The sequence below is a fragment of the Macadamia integrifolia genome, chromosome 7 (genome assembly GCF_013358625.1).
Source record: "Macadamia integrifolia cultivar HAES 741 chromosome 7, SCU_Mint_v3, whole genome shotgun sequence".
NCBI lineage: Eukaryota > Viridiplantae > Streptophyta > Magnoliopsida > Proteales > Proteaceae > Macadamia > Macadamia integrifolia.
In genome coordinates, this window is record NC_056563.1 from 33691812 (window position 1) to 33709020 (window position 17209).

Genomic DNA, 17209 nt, shown 5'->3' on the forward strand with positions numbered 1-17209 from the left:
CTATTCCCCAAAAGGAGACTCAGATGTTTTTTTAGATTTGGCTTGGATTACTTAATCCATTTAATAAATGGGTCCAAGGTAAAATTCCATAAAGTCATTTCTAAAATGGGTGAGGGTAATATATTCTATAGGAGAGAAAATGCCACCTGGTTGCGTAGCCTTTACAATAGCACGAGGACCAATGGGAATGTATGCTCAGGCATCCAACAGGTGGAGTTGAGATGCTCATTTCACCTCCCCTATATTTCGGGTGCAAAAACACATGATCGAGTAGTGTTGTTGTTTATCTTCATATTCTATATTCCATATGAAGGGTAGATTGAGTAGAGATGATATTGCTTCCATTTGGTTGTAATGAAAATTATTATTATTTCTTTTGATTTCAATGAGTCACACAAGCCTAGAACCTTCGACCTCAAGGTTGAGTACATAATCAACATGCCATTGAGGCCATAAAGAGGAATGGAAATTATTGTTGCTATATTTGGATGAAGGAATACCTCATTCACCATTGGTAAAGGAAAACCACCTCCTTTAGTTTTACCTTTCGCGTTATTTTCTTTTGGTCACAATATTATCTATTTGATCAAAAATCTGCCATTTCGTGTTTTGAATGGGGTCCAAATCATGCAAAGAGGCAGAGACCCTAGGTTCTGCTCACATTTCAAGTTTGAATCCAAAGTTTTCCTGGTGACATAAATAAGTTTTGAAATACCATGACAATAGGAGTTCATAGCTTTGAAAATCCAAGACTGTTGGAGAGTGCATAGTAATAGTTGGAATTTTGAAATACTGTAAACGTGTCAGGACAAACATAGGGTGCGTGCCAATGCCATAGGATAGTATATGGTTGAATTTGGATCTGAAATTTAACAAGTGATCCAACTGCCAAATTGCCACATCATTTTGCCACATGGAAAAATTTGTAGACTATCATGGTAAGTTAATCTTGATGGGACCATGAAGAGACTTTTTCCTTTCCTTTTGGAGTGTTTTTTTTTTTTTTTTTTTGGGGGGGGGGGGGGGGGGAGGGATGGGTGTGTTTCTGTAAGAGTTCTTGAACAGATGATTCATTCAAAGGCATTGGACTACACACAAGACACTGGAAAAAGAAGGTTGCCAAACAAAACTTTTTGAGACCTTCAATAATAGGCCACTTACATTCAAGAAGTTTTTAGAACACTCCCCCTTCTTTTTTTTGTTGGCAATTACTTTTGCCACAAACAGGCATAGCTAGCAGAAACACCGAACCTTCATTGCCAGTAGTTTCTGTTACATGCACAAAGGTTTCAGAGCAATCGATGAACCAAAATTGCACCACAAAATCATCACTGCCAATTCATCTTTGCTGGCCTTGCTGTATAACCTGCCATCAAGTCCCAGATTTAGAACACATAAATGCAAGTGTTTCAGAGTTTGATGACCAATAATAAGATGTGAAAGACAGTACAGAAAAAAGAAATCAACCAAGTATCTTAGAAGGGATATATCAAAGGCTTCACAAGGTAAGACACAACAGGAAAAATCCCTCTTTCTTTTTTCTTTTTTTTTTTTGGGGGTGTGGGGTGTGTGGTGGGGTTACACAAAATCCAGTTTCATTCATGGATCCCACAACCAAGAACCATGAGACGACAAAAACTTCAGACACAAGTCAGTAAAGCTTCAAAATAGATTCAGTTATGAAATAGCAAACAGTTTGAAGAAGTTAGCTATGAAAGAACCATCATATCTGATTGTAAGGCATCCATCCCATTGACGTGGATAAGCCAGATAAGATTTAAGCTACTATGCTCACCTGGCATTGGCATTAATGGATAACCTTATGGTCACTGGTCTTCTCAAGAGGAACATTTCAAAGAGAAGCTCCAGATCAGAAGCCAATTGCTAAGTATGGAAGTAAAATTGGAATCCATTTTCAAAAAATTCCTACCAGTAGGAATAGGAATTCAAGCATCCAAAAAATATAGGATTTTTATGCTTAGAACAGAATCATGACTAGAAATTGATATGAAGAGAGACGAGAATTGCATAAACTAACCTTGTAATAAGAGAAGAAGAAGCAGAGAGGATAAGAGAACTTGGGAGAAGAGAAAAAAATCAAGATGGCATACCAATCCCATATCCCAAGCTCAACATCACCAAAACTCTTTAAGAAAATTCATCCATTACTCAAAACATCCCCAATTGATGGGGATGTGTATTGAATATATAATAACTTTCTAAAATTAATCACTCTCTTAAAATGACTTGAAGTAAATAGACTCAAACCAGAACTTTCAAACCTATTAAGCATCCTAATCTAACTCAAACACTTAAACTATTACTAATTTCGTGCACCAACTTTACTCCCGCTTCATGGGCTTAGAAATTAGACCAATTACATCAATAAACCCAAAAATAATCTATGGGCCAAAATAAAGGCCACCCTTAACTGCTCCAATTCCCCAAGTGTTGAAAATAACTCATCCTTGAGTTTTGTAGAAGCCGAAAATCAATGCACTCGATCAACATCCATGATCATCAGCTTTGATAGAACGTTGATCCAGCGCATTTCACTATCAAAATCAGCTTCCTTGCATCCATGTTCTGAGGAAGAAGAAATTCAACTGTCTCAATCTTCTTAAGAACAACTTCAAGTAGTGTCTTTCCGATTAGAATCTATTATGGGGGCTCCACGTCTTCAGTCGGACCGTTAATCAAATCCTCAACTTCAATCTCAGCCATGGTTTGCTCTTGAAGACCACCGCTTCCAGTGATTCTTCAAGAAATTCAAAGTGTTAAAGCTTTCATCTTAAAACCAATTGTCTTGAAGTGGGGTGGCCTCTAGTGGCTCTTATATAAGATAGTTGAGTTACCCATAGTCAATGTGGGACTATCTCAATACTCCACCTTACGTGCAGGCCTCTTATGGCTCTGTCTTTGTGGGTCGAGTAAGGAGCCTATCATCGACGGAGGCCCAACGTACCCATGCTGATACCATGTTAAAGCTTCCATCTTAAAACCAATTGGCTTAAAGTGGGGTGGCCTCTAGTGGCTCTTATACAAGATAGTTGAGTTACTCATAGTCAATGTGGGACTATCTCAATACAAAGATAGCTTCACTTTTTTTTATTGAACTCTTTAGTGGCTTCTCTATAAAAATCTCTTTGAGCACACATACTGTTTAGGAGTGTATGGACATCATCTATGTTGAGTTTAGTGCCTAGCGCTAAACTCTAAAACCGATAGGGGCCAATAGGGGTATTTTGGGTCCCATCGCCCCCCATATTTCTGTGATGTGGATTTTCTTGTACTTGGGCAATGGGGGTACTATTATCTTTTACTTTCAACATTATTTTAATATAAGTAAGGGACTAAAACCTGCGATCAATCTATTCTGGTATGATCGCAGGTCAATCCTCTCTTTTGGGAGTCTCTTTCAATTGCACCTCTCTCTCTTCTCTGCTCTTTTCTTTTTCTCTTCTTTCCTCTATTTCTCTGTTTTGATTACAGGTTTCTGAGATTGTAACATGATATCAGAGCCTCTGTGATCAAGCCTAGGGTTTATACATTCCTCTCTGTTGACTTCATTCTTCCGCTAACCTCTCTGGTGTGCAGCCGCCTACTGCTGCGTTTGCTATGGCTTAAATCACATGGGTGTTAGATAATGTCATTTTGCTCATTTTATTAATTGACAATCAAAGACTGATTTTTGACAAGGTTTTTTATACCATGGTATGCAACCCTAAACCCTAAACCCTAAACCCTAAACCCTACAAGTGATTGTTTGTTTGGTGATGACTATGGAGAGATCAGGTCTTAATAATATGTCTCTGAAATAGAATCCCCCATTCTATAGTACTATATAGATCTGCTTACAGATGATTGTTTGTTTGCCTCTACATCAACAATCCTTTATTTTCTATATTTTTTGGTTTCCTTATGGTTGAGACCAAAACTACCACTGCTACATCTTCCTCGGACAATGTCAATGTCCAAATTACCTCTATCAACCTCAAGGGAAGTTTGAATTATCTACTTTGGGCTCAGTCTGTGAAGGTTTACCTTATGACCAAGGATAAACTTCAGTATACTACTTCTGATCCTCCTCCAGTATCTGACAATGGTTATAATGAATGGATGAAGGAGAATGCCTTGATTTTAATTTGGTTGTGGAATAGTATGGAACCAAATGTTGCTGCCAATGTCATGTTTCACTCTACTGCAAAGGGAGTATGGAACGATTTGAAGGAAACTTACTCTCAGGAGAAGAACATGACTCGTATCTATGATATTTATGAGAAACTATTCCAATTTCGCCAGTCTAACAGAACTCTTCCGAAGTATTATAATGCTTTCAGGGGAATGGTTGAAGAACTCAATGTTTTTCAACCCTTGACCACTGACATTGACAAATTAAAATCTCAGCGTAATGAATTCTTTGTTTCCAAATTCCTTGCTGGTTTGAATAATGATTTGAAAGCAGTGAAGGGCGATACTGTTCCTACTCTGAATGACACTTATTCGCGACTGCAACGTATTACTTCATCAACAAAACCTGATCAGTCTTCCAAAGGCAATTCTGCCTTCCTTGCCAACCGTGGACGTGGTCACGATCGTGGGGGAGAATGTGGGTCGGCTAGTGGAGGTTCTAGTGGATAGCCGTCTAATCGTGCATCTCACCAGTGCACTTACTATGGAAAGCCTAACCATATTGTCGAGACTTGTTGGGCAAAGCATGGCAAGCCCGAGTGGGCCACCCAGTTAACCAATCATGTAGTGTCAGACGATGGTACTAACACAGGGTTTTCCATTGATACTAAACTGAGCTATTCATCAGGAGATGCATCTACCAGCCTGCGCGATGACATCAATTAGTTGCTCTGGCGCTTACACACTCTCGAGGCATCCTCTAATACATCCAATGGTGGGTCTACATCCGTTGCCACCTTAACTCATGCAGATATCTCAGCCCTTCTTACCACTACCTCTACCCCCTGGATCATTGATTCAAATGTTTTTTCCCATATGACTAGTAAGTCATCACTTTTTAAAATCTTTTCTTCTAGTACCAGTTCTACATCTGTTATTCTTACCAACGGTGCTTCCACACTGGTTCTCCGCCATAGTACTATATCACCCACATCCTCACTGAATTTATCTTCTGTGCTACATGTTCCACAATTCCCATTAAGTCTTCTTTCTGTGAGCCAGTTAAACTAGCTCATTAAATTGCTCAGTAACCTTTTTTCCCTCTTACTGTGTTTTTCAAGATCTTTACATGAGGAAGACGATTGGTGGAGGGCGTAAAAAATATGGTTTATATTATCTCAACTGTGGTTTTCCTACTTCTTCTGCTGCTGCTACTGTTGTTGGGGATGTGACTCATTTCCAATGGCACTGTCGTTTAGGACATTTATCTTTAGTTAGGTTGAAACTTTTATTTCCTAGTGATAAGTCTGTGATTAGGTTAGAATGTGAGGCCTATGAGTTGGAAAAACATCACCATGTGTCCTTTCCATCTCGCTCTATGTCTCGCAGTCCGTCTTTATTTTCCTTAGTCCATTCTGATGTATAGGGTCCTTGCAGAGTTGGTAATAGATTTGGTTTTCGTTATTTTGTGACTTTTGTGGATGATCATTCTCGCCTTACATGGCTTTACATGTTAAAGGACAGATCTGAATTTTTCTTTGTGTTTCAGCAATTCTGTAATGAAATAAAAAACTCAGTTTGGCATTTTGATTAAGATTTTTCATTCTGATAATGCTTTAGAATATGCTCAAAATGATATTTCTAATTTTTGTGTCAATCGTGGGATGATACACCAAACTAATTGCTGCCCATACCCCACAGCAAAATGGGGTAGTAGAGCGTAAGAACCGGCATCTACTCGAGGTAGCCCATGCTATTATGATTCATATACATGTTCCTAAGCATTTTTGGTGTGATGGGGTTTTAACTGCATGCCACTTGATTAATCGCATACCATCTTCAGTGCTTTCAGATAGGTCCCCTTTTTCTATTATATTCCCTACTTTGCCAAGTTTTTTTATTCCTCCCTGAGTCTTTAGCTATGTGTGTTTTGTCCATAATTAGCATGTACAAGTAGATAAACTGTCTCCTAGGTCTACCAAGTGCATTTTTTTTTGTTATTCACATACTCATAAAGGGTATCAGTGCTATGACCCCATTACTCATAGGAACTTTGTTAGTGCCAATGTGACATTCTTTGAAGGCACATCATTCTTTTCTCCTCAGATGTCCCAATCTGGTATGGAGTGGACTTCTCCATTTCCTCCACCCATTCCATCTCTCATACCCTTCCCTGATGTGCCCAATGCCAGTGACTCACCTCCTCTACAGGTTTATCAGTGCAAGAAGAAAGTTTGACAACAGAGTGGAGAAACCAATACTCCAGATTCACTTCCTCCACTGCCGCCTTTCTCTGGTGATGCTCCTCCTCCTTCTCCGCCTAATAACTTACCAATTGCTTAAAGGAAAGGTACACGTTCTTGCACTCAAAAATCTATGGTTGTGTATCCTATTGATAACTTTGTTTCCTTGTCTCATCTTCCCTCTCCCATTCATGGTCTTGCCTTGTCACTTTCTACTAACCCTATTCCCCGCACACATAATGATGCCCTAACTATTCCTAGATGGAAAGCTGCTATGGATGTAGAAATGGATGCTCTATTGGGTCGTGGTACCTGGAGTCTGGTAGATTTACCTCCTGGTAAGGATTTGGTGAAGTGTCGTTGGGTGTACACTGTTAAGTATCACTCTGATGGCTCTGTTGAGAGGTTGAAAGCCCGTCTGGTTGCCAAGGGATATACTCAAGACATATGGAGTTGATTATTTTGAGACCTTCTCCCCGGTTGCTAGACTGAACTCTGTTCGTCTACTTATTTCTCTTGCTGTCAACTTTGATTGGCCATTGTTTCAATTGGACATCAAGAATGCCTTCTTGCATGGTGATCTACAGGAAGAGGTGTATATGGAGCAACCTCCTGGTTATATTGCTTAGGGGGAGAATAAAGGTCGTGTGTCGCTCACACAAGGCTATCTATGGACTTAAACAGTCCCCTCTCGCATGATTTGACAAGTTCAGTGCTACCATAGTTACTTGCGGATTTTCTCAGTGTTATTCTGATCATTTTGTCTTTATTCGTCGCAAAGGTGATAAACTGGTTGTCTTGGTAGTTTATGTTGATGATATTATTCTTACTGGTAATGATGAGGCAGGAATTTCTGAAGTGAAAGCTTATCTACAACAATACTTTCAGACCAAGGACTTGGGCCAACTTCACTATTTTCTTGGGATTAAGGTGATCTGATGTAAGAAAGGGATCAGTCTGTCTCAAAGGAAATACGTGTTGGACCTTTTATCTGATACTGGCATGCTTGCATCCAAACTTGTTGATATCCCTATGGATCCTCACTAAAAGTTTGGTGTTAATGATGGCAAACCTCTTCAGGATGTGCATCAGTACAAGAGTTTGATTGGCAAGCTGATTTATCTTACTATAACATGTCCTGACATCTCCTATGCTATTGGAGTCCTCAGTCAGTTCATGCAATCTCCTCAGAAAGCACATTAGGATGTTGATGTCCGTGTTCTTCGTTATCTAAAGGGTGCTCCTGGTAAAGGGCTGATCTATCGTCCCAATCGACATATGGAACAAGTTGGCTATTCTGATGCTGATTGGGCCAGCTCTGCTAATGACCGGAGATCTACTGGTTATTGTACATTTGTTGGAGGTAATCTGGTTACATAGCGTAGCAAGAAGCAGACTACCATTGTCCGATCTAGTGCAAAAGCAGAATACAGAGCTATGGCTCATACCGTTGCTGAGTTAATGTGGCTACGGTCTTTACTCTTAGAGTTGGAATTTCCAGTGACCAAGCCTATGCAGATGTATTGTGACAACCAAGCTACGGTGTACATTACTAGTTATACAGTCTTCCATAAGAGGACCAAGCACATAGAGGTGGACTGCCACTTTATTCGTGATGCTGTTCTAAAGAAGCTGATTGAGACTCCTTTTGTTCCTACATCAGATCAGTTAGCTGATATGTTCATTAAGTCACTATTTGCTCCTAGTTTTCTTAATGGTTGTACCAAGCTGAGCATGGGTGATGTGTATGCTCTAGCTTGAGGGGGAGTTGAGTTTAGTTTAGGCACTAAACTCTAAAACCGATAGGAGCCGATAGGGGTATTTTGGGTTCCATCGGCCCCCATATTTCTGTGATGTGGCTTTTCTTGTAATTGGGCAATGGGGGTACTATTGTCTTTTATTTTCAGCATTATTTTAATATAAGTAAAGGACTAAAACCTGCGATCAATCTATTCTGGTATGATCGCAGGTCACTCCTCTCTTTTGGGAGTCTCTTTCCATTGCACCTCTCTCTCTTCTCTGCTCTTTTCTTCCTCTCTTCTTTCCTCTATTTCTCTGTTTTGATTACAGGTTTCGGGAATTGTAACAATCTATAATTGAAAGGAGTAACTTATAGATGTGTAGATCAATATCCATGATGAAGAGTTTCAAATAATGCAGTTCTAATCTCAAACCAGAGATCCAATAGGAGATAAGCTTGAGACAAGATCACACATAAGGAATAAAAACAGATTTCCAAAGAATTTTAATAACCAATAATCAAGAGATCAGGTTCACGCAAAATTCTGGTCAAAGGCTTTAATTGGATGGGGCAACATAACATCAGAAATCAGGCTTGATCCAATGGTCAGATTCTTAGGATTTGAAGATTCCTACTTGAAGAAGGAATTCCTAAATCTAAGAATCTATAGAAGGTACAGATAAACCATATTAGAGATTGATTTTTGTACCAAATAACAAGCCTAATGATAGACAAAAATTTGAGATCGAAAACAAAACTAGAAAACCGATTAAACGGAAATTGGATTTGTAGTGATTTGTAGTAGGAAAACAGAAAATCAATTTCAAGTTTCAATCTTGAAACTGTAAGAAGGTCCAGATCAGTAACCAATTGCTACGTAAAGAAGCAGAAATAAAATCCAAATGGTTAGATTTGAAATTTCATAAAAATCCTAGGAGTAGGAATTCAAGAATCCAGAAAATATATGGGATTTTTAATATCTCATGAGCATGACACATCGTTTCACAGGACTAAAAAATTCAGAATTTAACCCCCCCCCTTCCAATGCATTTTCAGATAAATATGATATTTTTCACTCTCCCAAAATATGAACAATAAGATCATTTTCAGATTTCTGCAAGGACATGGGACCTCCATTCAAAAATCAGTCACATATATCTCCAGGGAAAAAATCAAACCAACCAAAAATATAAATGACCTAAGATCATCTAACTGAAGAAAACCAAGAGAGTAAGACATGGTGAAGAATCTGGGATTCAAAAAAAAAAAAAATCAACGAGTGAAGAAGGTCACTATCACCACAAACAAGTAGTTATGCTCATAGTCTCCAAAGTGAGTCTGATGGACCACCTCGCATGTGCACCCATAGTCTCCAAAGTGAGTCTGAAGGACCACCTCACATGTGCATCACAATCAAGTTGTATTCATTGGGTACATTACACCTTCTGTTTAACAGACAAAGTGTTTTCCATAATCAAAATTATTTATTTTCTATTATGCAAAAGGCTAGGTACACAATTTAAGCTTTTTTCTTCTATTCATAGCATAGTTGTCATGGAATCTAGGCGATTCTAAGCATTGGAAGAGGGGAAAAATCAAGGCAACACCGATAAAGCATCTATTCGACCAAGGTCCAAATGCTTGGATGCCTTGAAAACTATGGTACATAGTATAAATAATGTAAGCTAAACAGTACTTAACTATATTGCTAAGCTTGGGGCCCCCCATTCTGGGCCTCTGGCCCCTCTGTGGATCCCTTGTATGGCTCCTAGTGGGCCCCTTGTGCACCAAAAAAAAAAAAACTTTTCTCCTTCGATGTCAAGAACAAAACAATATTCACAAAAGAGGATGACGAGGAGAAAGGGACACTACAAGGTACAGGAATTTGAAGGATACCTATTCATGATGTGTGAGATCAGAATTCAATGAGCTCCTGGTCCATCTATCATGCTCATATTCAGACTGTTCCGCATGGTTCTTCTTCCAATAAAAGGATTACCTTTTTGCATCATAGCAACAAACTCACCATAGTCTATCCTACCATCCTGAAACATATATAAAATCAGCAATATATTAAGGACTATCCCAAGCTCAAAAATAGTAATTATAACAATAGCAATAACACAAAAGGAGTAGAGAAGATAATGTCAAATAAGTGCATGTTTTTAATTTTTAATCAGGATTAACATATGATTTCACCAGACATCAGCACCTACAACTTCCCAAAATAGCTATGCAACACAAGTGGTGTGCTTACAAATAGAATCCAGACCCCACATCATTCAAAAAGGGTCTGATGATACTGCGTGTGTCACAGATTGGATGCTAAACCCCAAGGGGACACTAAAACGCAACCCCGGCAGACTGGTAGGTTGGGTTGTGAATGTGCCTACCAGAAATTTTTTTAGTTCAGATTTTCTCCTCCTGTCTCTCTTTTGAAGATCCATTAAAGAAAGAGAAGAAAATAATCCCTTTTTCTATGGCCAAGTAGGCTAGCAAAGAAAGTGCGGTGTCTTCCAGCCTGACATTTTTGGTAATATGTAAATACGAATTTATTGCAAGGTTTTTAAAAGGTCAAATTTGATGAAACTATGTATGTAATTGATAATCTGATATCGTAGAACTGCAATACTCTAGTCTCTAGTCATGACCTAAACAATAGCAACAAATGAACTACTTTTTTTTATCAGTTTTGATGATTGAGATACTTTTATCCATCATCCAGTGGAGATATAATCCTAAAGGGAAATAAAAGAGTAAACCGATCCCCTTGTCCTTCGTTGGGGATCCCACCCTCTTCGGAGTGAAACAGATTGTGAGGGCGCAAAGGGAATATTCCCACTCCAAAGGATGTGGGGACACCCTCCAGTATTTAAAAAATAAAAATAAATAAAAAAATAAAAATAGAGAGAGTATATCAATCTCCTGAAAAGGGGCAATATAACCATTCAGAGTTCTCATCACTTACATTGTCTTGATCAACCTCTTTGATAATATCTTCAAGACGAACATCAGTCATGCCATGTTCTGAGCAAGCCTGCTGGAGTTCATCAACTGTAATATAACCACTTCCATCCTTGTCAAAGTACGAAAATGCCGCAATGAGATGTTCCTCACGCTCCAGTTTGTTAAGATGTACAGTTGCAGCAATAAATTCCCCATAGTCAATGGTTCCACTGTTGTCCACATCGGCCTGACATGATCAAACTCGGTTAGCTAAACTGAATCCAATTCATGAAACCAAATCCCAAGAACTACAACTTCTGAACCCAGAAAATTTACTCTCTTTTCTGATCCATATGTCAACTATTGAACCCTTTGCAAACATCTTATAATTTAATTTTCTATTCAAATAATCAATCATCAAAAAACAATTAAAATTATTAGAAGACAAACAGCAGCTCCGAAGAATTACTAAAGATATTTAGGTCTAAAAAGAACAACGAGTTACTGCAGAAGTTTGAAGCCATACTAGCAGACATCACAGAGACAAGGTTTACAGAGAGGCAGGAGCAGCTCAAAAGGTTACTGCAGAAACAGAGCTGTTTAAAGACTCAATCAGAAGTCATTTAAAAACCATTTTAGCAACAGAATTTGTCCCTAAATACCCAACTGGTCACATTATTTTTCCTTAACCTCGTCAATGGTCCATGCAGTTGTCCTGGATAAGCAGGACAACTCCTAAATACCCAACTGATCACATTATTTTGAATGGCCTCCATGTAGTGTCATCAATATCCTACAGTAAATTCTTCACTTTTCTCATCCAATAAATATATTTGATTATAAAATTTCCCTCATGGTATTAATCCAGCTTAAGACTGCTTTGGTACATATATTTTCAAGTAACCAACAAAACTGTCAGGAATAAACAAATTAGGTCCAGGCTGGTCAGGAGTGGTAGAAACACAAATAATTGCCCCAAAGTACATCAGAATAAGAAATGAAATTTCCAAAATCTTCAACTAAATATAGTCCCCCAAGTTAAATTCTTCTGATGCAACAGGATTCATGTGTGTTACTTTCATGGTTTTTAAAGACTGCCAACTTTTATTTCCTGTGAAGAAGAAAACTATCTGCTTTTTGCAAGCCTATCTCTCAGTTCATGGAGACACAGTGACATCACCACAAAAAAAGGAAAAAGAAAACAGCGAAATAGTATTTCTTAGCAATACTAAATCATCAACAATCTAATCAATTTTTTTCTTTTTTCTAAGGAAATGAAATAATCTTACTGCGTCCATGAGTTGACGGATCTCTGACTCCTTGAGGTTGGAGCCATATCTTCTCAAACCAGCCTTTAATTCATCAAATGTGATTGCACCACTGTTGTCAGTATCCATTGCCTTAAACATCTCTTTTAAACCGGCAATTTCCTCCTCAGATAAGCTTTCTGCTATGACCTTATAACACAAAATACAAGTACTGGGGTTCAGAAATCTAATAGTAAGGTTTTTTTTTTTTTTTTTTTTGGTCCTGGAAAGAAAAACTACAGATACTTGTCCACAAAAAGGATCAGTTAGGAGTACTTAGAAGTGTGAATAGAGATTCAAAATTAAACACAGAAAACACCAATAGTGTAATAGAACCTCTCAAAGCTTCACTGTCTCATACAACAACCATAAATTCATAAATATTGATGTACCACAGCTTCAATTCATGAGAACGTTGAAACACAATTCTCTCTTTTTTGCTCCTCCTGTCATACTCCCCCTCCCCCACTCCCCAGCCCCTATCCAAGCTCCTTCAAAGAGGGAAAGGGGAAGGGGGGGGGGGGGAGGGGGAGGAAGCTTTCAATTGAATAGGACTTGAAATGATAATCTCAATTATAATATTGAAGATAGCATCTTTCCTTTTTTCAATGGTACCATCAATAGGACAACAAACACCAATGATGATAATTTAGATCAAGCAATGGCCCCTTTCATTATGTAAGGAATATTTCAAGCCTTGTTGGGGTGCTTAGGAGGATGGTGTCGTTTTTTCTCAATCATGATCCTAATATTCAATTTTCATATCTTCAGAACAATCAAATCATGTTTTGCAGAGCAAGCCAACACGACAATTATGATGAACAAGTATCAAAGGATGGTTGTCTCAACTAGGATCTCCAGCATGGTTGAAGCAGTAAAATAGTGCATAGTTGATCCACTCCAGTATTTATATGTGTCTTCGAAATGATATAATGCATTATATTACTCACCCGTAAAGCCATCTTCTTTAACTTATTCATCGCAGAGAACTGTTTGAGGCGAGAAAGTACAGCTGGATCCAATGCTCTGTCAGGAGCAACTCCATTTTCACATATCCAAGGATGACCTAAATTTAGCATGAAACAGAAAAAATATATCAAAATGGATGTTCCCAACTTGAACAAAAGGAGGAGAGACCCTGGCTCATGTGTAGTAGGAAACACAGAAAGTCTTCCAATAGACCAGCAAAAGACGCTGTCTTACATAGTACTTCATGAGCAGTCAAGCGATCAGAGGGCTGAGAACACAGCATCTTTTGGATGAGATCCTTAGCACTGTCAGAGATTAGAGGCCATGGGTCTGAGTCAAAGTCAATGTGTCCCTTCAACACTGCATCAAATATTCCCTGCTGTGTTTCTGAAATCCAAACAAGTAAAATTTTCAGTATAAGATGCAGAATGAATGAATAGCAATGTGCAGCCTCAGTATATCAGATCAGATATACCTGCCCAAAAAGGTGGCACACCACTCAGTAGTATATAGAGTATCACCCCCGCCGTCCATACATCTGCTTCTGGCCCATAATGCTTGCAAAGTACCTCAGGAGCAACATAATATGGGCTTCCGACCACGTCAGTAAAGATTTGACCTATAGAATCATGCCATACAGTTAGAAAAGTGTCCCAATTTAAAACATGATACTTCCTTCAGAATCAATTTTATGAGATCATAAAGTTTAGATTTATTATACTAATGAAAAGAATCAGAAGTCTTTTTCTTATAAGTTTTTGGCAGAAGAATCAGACTCATCATCTTCTATAAATCTTCAGTGCCTTTTCAACAGTTGAAGGTTTTTGGGACATTGAACCACCCACCCAATCAATAGGATTCCACAGGCCAATTAACATCATGCTAACTGGATTATACGCCCAATATCTGTTGATCATATATTATAGAGTCTGAGATCCACACAGGCCATGAAAACCGCAAAATGGTACAAGCATCACAGGGCAATTGGGTGTGGGGGGAAGGAATTTTTTTTTTAAATGATAGTAACTCAATTTCAAAATGCCATCATTGCTAAATTTTTCAGCAAACTTGTTATGCTATGAAGCTATGTAGGCAGCATCGACTGTCTTCCAATTAAAAATTACATATCATAATTTCGCAATAAAACTTGGGAAGAAAAGATAAACATTTTCAGAAAATAGATTTACCTGGTTTAAAGAAGACAGAGAGCCCAAAATCAATGGCTTTGAGCGAGAAATCATCATCCTTGTTGACCAGCAAGAAGTTCTCTGGTTTTAAATCCCTGTGCATAACCCCAAGGGAATGACATGCCTCGACAACACCCACAATGATATTCGTCAACTCAGCTGCCTTCCTCTCACTATAATGTCCCCTCTGAATGATCCGATCAAACAATTCACCTCCAGAACAGAGCTCCATCACGATATGAACATAGAGTGAATCTTCATAAGCTCCTTTGATGGTCACAATGTTTTTGTGACCTGCAAGATGATGCATTATCTGAATTTCCCTCCTGACATCTTCCACATCTTCCTTAGATATCAGCTTCCTCTTTGTGATAGACTTGCAAGCGTATTCAAAACCAGTAGCAATCTCTGTGCACAAGTAAGTAGTGCCGAATTGTCCTTGACCCAACTTACGACCCAAAGTGTAAAGATCACGGATGTTAGCAGTCTTGTGACCCAATACGTAATAAGCCTGGTTATCGATTCCTCGCCTCATGTTGTCCTTTCCAGTTGGGCTATTAAGATCCTTCTTTTGATTTTCTTTGGAGAACTCGTCAACAATCAGCTGCTGCGTGTTCAAGCTACTTGGCGAATGAACAGAAATCGTAGATTCTAAAGTATTTCGCCTAGAGATCGATCGATCCTCGGGCTGGCTGTAGCCCTGAAAGTGTTTGCTCCCAAAAGATCCTCGGCATGTGTTGCCCATGAAACAGAGACAAGAGATCGGGCTTCAAAGCCTTCACCTCATACAAGAAAAACTCATTAACCAAAACTGACAAGTGGAGGATCTAAAAGAAAACCCTAATATCAGGATTGTCTTTTGCCCATTCTATAATCTAAAAAAGAAGAAGAAGGAGAAAGGAACACGGAAAGACAGAGAAATAGGAAAAGGTCGAAGTGTGAAAAGTATCTCTTACCACTTGAAATGGGAAAATGGAGCCGAACCTTCGATTTAAAGGCGGCGATTGCTGGGAAGGATCTTTCATGGCTGCTTCCTTATCACATTTGAAGACGGTAAACGTTACCCACTACCCAGAACTGGATTATTTTAGTTTTCTTCCTTTATATTTTCAGTTTTTTTCTTTTTTTTTCTTTTTTTTTTTTAAATCACTTGCTTTTCTGCTTCTATCGATTTCTGGTTTGACCTGTGAGAATGCTTGACCAGCTTCTCTGTAAAACGCGGTTTCAGAAATTTTATTTGACTCTTCTGCGTAACAGTATTGAAAAAGACAGTGAGGATCGAAAGCCACAGTTTTGGATCGAAGGTTGCAATCCCTCTCTATAGGAGTCCGAAAAAGTTTGAGAGAGGGAGAGCAGATTTCGGTGGATGAAGATGAATGGATTTGAATCATTATTTGACCGTTTGTTTTCCATCAGTGTTAGCTTAAATTTAGAACTTCCTAATTGAAGTTAATGTCAATAAATTCTTGCGCAAGGACCAACCAAATATAGATTTCTCAGTGTTGGAGAGAGATGTTTTGAGGGTTTATCCGGATCACATCAACATCTAAGCAGAATTTTTGCTAAATTTAAAGGTGATCTTAATTAAAAAAAGTTAAGTATGAAATGTTTCATAACTCTAATCTGTCGAGACCAGATGAATATGTATCCTTGTTGTGTCTGTCTCCTCCTCCCATAAATAACCTTACTCTATTTAAATTGAACTAAAAGGAGGGCGTTAATTGGATCTTTCCTATAAATGAGAAGTAAAGAAATGAATATAAAAATATAGGAAAATGTTCCCCTCAAGTGCTACACCTTCTCACACTAAACTTTGTATTGTATTATTGTTTAAGGATAAAGAACTCTGCATGTTTGGTGTGGGATGAAATTCTAAATGTACTTAAGAGGGTTGGTCTATTATTGATTCGTAGTGGATAAATCACCTCACGAAGCATTTTACCTGTTTTGGATCCCTTTGGCACCATTCATGTTTTTTCTTGGGGGTTTCTACCCTCTTTGAAATGGAAACGGCTTGTGGGGACAATAAAGATTATTCTCACTCCAAGGACTTAGGAAGCCCTTCGTTATGAGGGGGAGAATTCTCCATGCCCTCACTTCATTGACCATTTGATTCCCCTCATTACATCAATGCCATTCAACCATATGATGTTGCAATCCACTCCTCCACTATCATTGTGCCCTATCTTTCTTGTCTCTCTTCTCTCTCATTCACTCTCTTCCCTACTCTCTCCCGTTTGCCATTGCAACTTCTTTCTCTCTCTCACACACACACATATATATATATATATGTGGGTGTGAATTTTTTGAATATCGCATGGGTGAGGGCAATCAATTGGAGAAGATATTTGTAAAGAAGCATCAATAAAAATTTGCAAGTTGAACGTAAGGGCTTAATTGTCTGTCGGCTCGAGTTGTAGGGGTACTTTTCGGTAATTTCCCCTCTTATTAACGGGATAGATGCCAACTAAGCAAATGAGAGAAGGCGAATGCTTGAAGTTAGTTCAAGAACAGTTGGAAATTGGAACTTTTTAGCAGTTGCGTATGTGATTTGCGATTCCAGTTGGTGGAGTATTTTTACGTGGTGACGGCCACCACTACTAGCCGACAAAAACCAACGGCTTTTGGCGTTTACAGGATTTCGTCCTCTGACAGTGGTGGGACCCACAGACCATTTTAATGCAA

General features: G+C 38.6%; 1 protein-coding gene across 1 annotated transcript; it reads right to left on the reverse strand.

Moving 5' to 3' along the window:
- Nucleotides 1-1054: 1054 nt before the first annotated feature.
- Nucleotides 1055-15892, reverse strand: LOC122084409 (calcium-dependent protein kinase 26). The gene is made up of 9 exons (XM_042652633.1): nucleotides 15481-15892; nucleotides 14525-15300; nucleotides 13813-13956; nucleotides 13572-13724; nucleotides 13319-13434; nucleotides 12351-12518; nucleotides 11084-11308; nucleotides 10012-10160; nucleotides 1055-1366 (listed from the first exon to the last, which is right to left on the reverse strand). The coding sequence occupies exons 2-8, from the start codon at nucleotides 15267-15269 to the stop codon at nucleotides 10038-10040; spliced, it is 1674 nt and encodes a 557-aa protein (XP_042508567.1). The 5' UTR covers nucleotides 15270-15300; nucleotides 15481-15892; the 3' UTR covers nucleotides 1055-1366; nucleotides 10012-10037.
- Nucleotides 15893-17209: the final 1317 nt, after the last annotated feature.

Excerpts from the sequence above, each read along its gene's own strand:
- LOC122084409 (XM_042652633.1), bottom strand. The coding sequence starts at position 15,269 with ATGGGCAACACATGCCGAGGATCTTTTGGGAGCAAACACTTTCAGGGC. Across the intron at positions 13,957-14,524 it reads CTCTGTCTTCTTTAAACCAG|GTCAAATCTTTACTGACGTG; the intron begins GTAAATCTATTT and ends ATGATTCTATAG. Across the intron at positions 13,435-13,571 it reads GACTGCTCATGAAGTACTAT|GTCATCCTTGGATATGTGAA; the intron begins GTAAGACAGCGT and ends TGCTAAATTTAG.